Source organism: Penaeus monodon, chromosome 19 (genome assembly GCF_015228065.2).
Source record: "Penaeus monodon isolate SGIC_2016 chromosome 19, NSTDA_Pmon_1, whole genome shotgun sequence".
Classification (NCBI taxonomy): Eukaryota; Metazoa; Arthropoda; class Malacostraca; order Decapoda; family Penaeidae; genus Penaeus; species Penaeus monodon.
In genome coordinates, this window is record NC_051404.1 from 4,925,260 (window position 1) to 4,926,852 (window position 1,593).

The window sequence follows — 1,593 nt, forward strand, 5'->3', positions numbered from 1 at the left end:
CCTGCATTACCATAACCCACGTCCCCAGGACCCAAGGCAAGCATGGGACACGGAGGACCCTGTGCTGGGTGTGTGCGTGGAGAGGACAGTCCTGGTGTGGGTCCCTTGTTTTCTCCTGTGGGTTTTCTCTCCTCTATACCTTGTCGTTCTCAGGAATACAACTCAAAGATCCATTCCTTGGACGACCCTCGGCGTGGTCAAAGTGGTAAGTACAATTTAGGCACATGCGTTATAGTATATGAACAGGCCAGAATATAAACATATGTTGTTATTGTAGTTCTTTAAGCAAAATTTTATATTATAATTCTCCTGCAGGTGTTATCGAGTGTGACGATATCAGCAGCGGTAGCGGAGGTGGTGTGGGCCCTTGTTGTGCGGGGCAGCGGCCATTCTCTAGCCTTTAATGACTTTTTAGCACCGCTGATTCTTCTGATTTCATATGTAAGTGGTCTACTGTGGGAGACGTCACCTCCATCACTGTATGTGCAATGATGCCTCATCTGCAACTGCATACTTCAAATGATTAACTTACAAGATGAATTTGTGGTTCTTTCTAATAGTAGTTCCATCCAAAAACCTATTAGGTGCTTCAACTGTGCCTCCTTCTGGTAGGACGGAGATATGGCGACCATAGCAGCGGCCTCCTGTGGTGCTTCTGGTTCCTCACGCTCCTGTGTGGTCTTCCGCAGTTGAAGTCTGTTGTCAGTTCTCTCGCAGGTGCACAGGTAAGTCTTCGTCACAACAATCCCGAAGTGGAGTAGAAGATTTCACTGGAGTACAGTTCGAAAAAAAGAAATAAGTAAAGGTAGAAGAGTAGGGATAGGAAGAGGAAAAGACATAGGAGGAGGGAGAAGAGTGGGAAGAGAAAAAGGAGGGAAAGGAGGAGGGGAATGAAAAGAAAGAGAAAGAGGAGGAAGAGAAAGAGAAGGGAGAGTAAGAGTAGAGGGAGAGGAGGAGGAAAAGGAGGAATGAGAGGAGACGGAAGAAAAGGGGAAGAGCAGGAGAGAGTGGAGGGGAAAGAAGAGGTAAATGGGGAGGAAAGAAAAAGAAAAGAAGATACACAGATATTTATGTATTCATTAGGGCAAAGCTAACACCGAGTTAAATTCTATCGCCTCAACAACAGAGAAGTCTCAAGTAGCATTATGACTTGGCAGTGACAAAGCTCACATATAATCTTTCATTAAAGTATCATCTCAACCGTGCTAACCGGGGGATCGAGCCTGTTTGATAATTGCGCATAATATTATTGTTTGGTGGTTATGTATTTCTTCCAGTTTGCTTAATTAAAGCACAGACTGTAGTAATTTTACTCACTGCACATGTCCCCTGTAAACGTTCAGTTCACTTGCATCCTCTCAAAGATTATTTTCAAACTAGTAATAAAACTAAAAGGGATCTTCTTACAGTTAGCAAATTACCGTTAAATGTCCCTATATTATACTTGGCACAGGAGGACGAGTACGGAACGACGCTGATCACAACCTTCATAACACGCTACGTCGCCGCCTTGTTGTTGTTCTCGGCAAACTGCATCGCGGACAACCCTCCCCGTGCGGCTCATCAGTCCAAGGTAGGAAATAACTTCCTTCC

General features: G+C 44.8%; 1 protein-coding gene across 1 annotated transcript in view; it reads left to right on the forward strand.

Moving 5' to 3' along the window:
* Window positions 1-1,593, forward strand: part of LOC119585312 (canalicular multispecific organic anion transporter 2-like) — a 29,058-nt gene that overhangs the window by 12,062 nt on the left and 15,403 nt on the right. The window contains exons 3-6 of the mRNA XM_037933987.1: window positions 29-205; window positions 316-441; window positions 585-725; window positions 1,454-1,573. Coding sequence (XP_037789915.1) covers window positions 29-205; window positions 316-441; window positions 585-725; window positions 1,454-1,573 — 564 coding nt within the window. The remainder of the gene's footprint in view (window positions 1-28; window positions 206-315; window positions 442-584; window positions 726-1,453; window positions 1,574-1,593) is intronic.